Source organism: Octopus bimaculoides, chromosome 24 (assembly GCF_001194135.2).
Source record: "Octopus bimaculoides isolate UCB-OBI-ISO-001 chromosome 24, ASM119413v2, whole genome shotgun sequence".
NCBI lineage: Eukaryota > Metazoa > Mollusca > Cephalopoda > Octopoda > Octopodidae > Octopus > Octopus bimaculoides.
Window position 1 is genome coordinate 32,854,699 of NC_069004.1, and position 1,153 is coordinate 32,855,851.

General features: G+C 35.7%; 1 protein-coding gene across 1 annotated transcript in view; it reads left to right on the forward strand.

Moving 5' to 3' along the window:
* Positions 1-1,134, forward strand: part of LOC106877317 (Fanconi anemia group D2 protein) — a 43,714-nt gene extending 42,580 nt beyond the window's left edge. The window contains exon 42 of the mRNA XM_014926184.2: positions 460-1,134. Within this exon, the coding sequence (XP_014781670.2) occupies positions 460-573 (114 nt within the window). The 3' untranslated portion in view covers positions 574-1,134. The remainder of the gene's footprint in view (positions 1-459) is intronic.
* The last annotated feature ends 19 nt before the right edge of the window (positions 1,135-1,153 follow it).

The window sequence follows — 1,153 nt, forward strand, 5'->3', positions numbered from 1 at the left end:
TGTGTGTGGTTCCTTTATTTATTGTAACGTTTTTTTGAGGTGAGAGAGACAGATAGCCCACAAAATAACACAGACAGCCCCTCATTGCATGTGATATTTAAACCTCGTCCTGACATAAAGCATCATTTCAGGTTTAGATCAGGGTTTCTCAGAAGCCCATCATGTGTGAGTGTAGATATCATGTGATAGTTTATAAACAAGCATCATTATCATTTAAGCAGTGTCGTTTAGTTCCTGTCTTCTATAAAAAAAACATGTCTGATCTTGGGCAAAAACAACCTTGATTGGAAATCTGTGAGGGTTAGCAACAGGAAGGGCATCCAATCAGAAAATTTGTCTCATCAAATGCTGTCTGACGCATGGAAAAGTGTACATTAAATGTTGATGATGATGATGTAGCTGTGTCGTAACTTTTAACTAGTGTTTTATTTTCATTGTTTTTCTTTTTTTCTCCATTAGGAAATTGAAGAAGAGGAAGAAGTAAAAGAAGATGATGACAAGGACAGTGATAACAACAAGGAAAATGATGGCGATGACAATGAAGGGGAACAAATGTACAGTGAGATCTATTAGAACTTCCAGTAAGATGTGATGTCTCGTCACCAGAGGGAACAGTGATAAATACAGGGTGTTCAAAAAGTTTCTCCGCAGTATTTTATTGCAAAATAAATATTTATAAGATGGTATAAGGCTACAAAACAATATATTAGACTTTACAAGACTTTAAAAAACTTTATAAGAGGTGCTGAAAGTGTTGTCCTTCATTTTCAATACATAAAATTTATTTTCTTTTTTACTGAAGTGTGAACACTTTTTAGGCCGAATTCACTGCGGAGAGATTTTTTGAACACTCTGTATATTGTTGTGGAGTCAAGGTCCTCAAATAGACATCGGGAGGGATTACATCAGATTGAGGGATCTCAATCTGAATGCCAGGGCATGTAAGTTACACTCCACTGGGAGAGGGCACATTTCTTAAAAGTGGACTTCACCTCCTTTGTTATCCTTGTGGGAAGAGTATTACTTCAAGTGATTATATATATAAGGGTGTGTGTATGTGTGGGAGCAAGGGAATATATGTCTGTTTGTGAGTGTATATACATACATGTGTATATGTGTCTATGCATGTGTGTATGTATGTATATATATATAT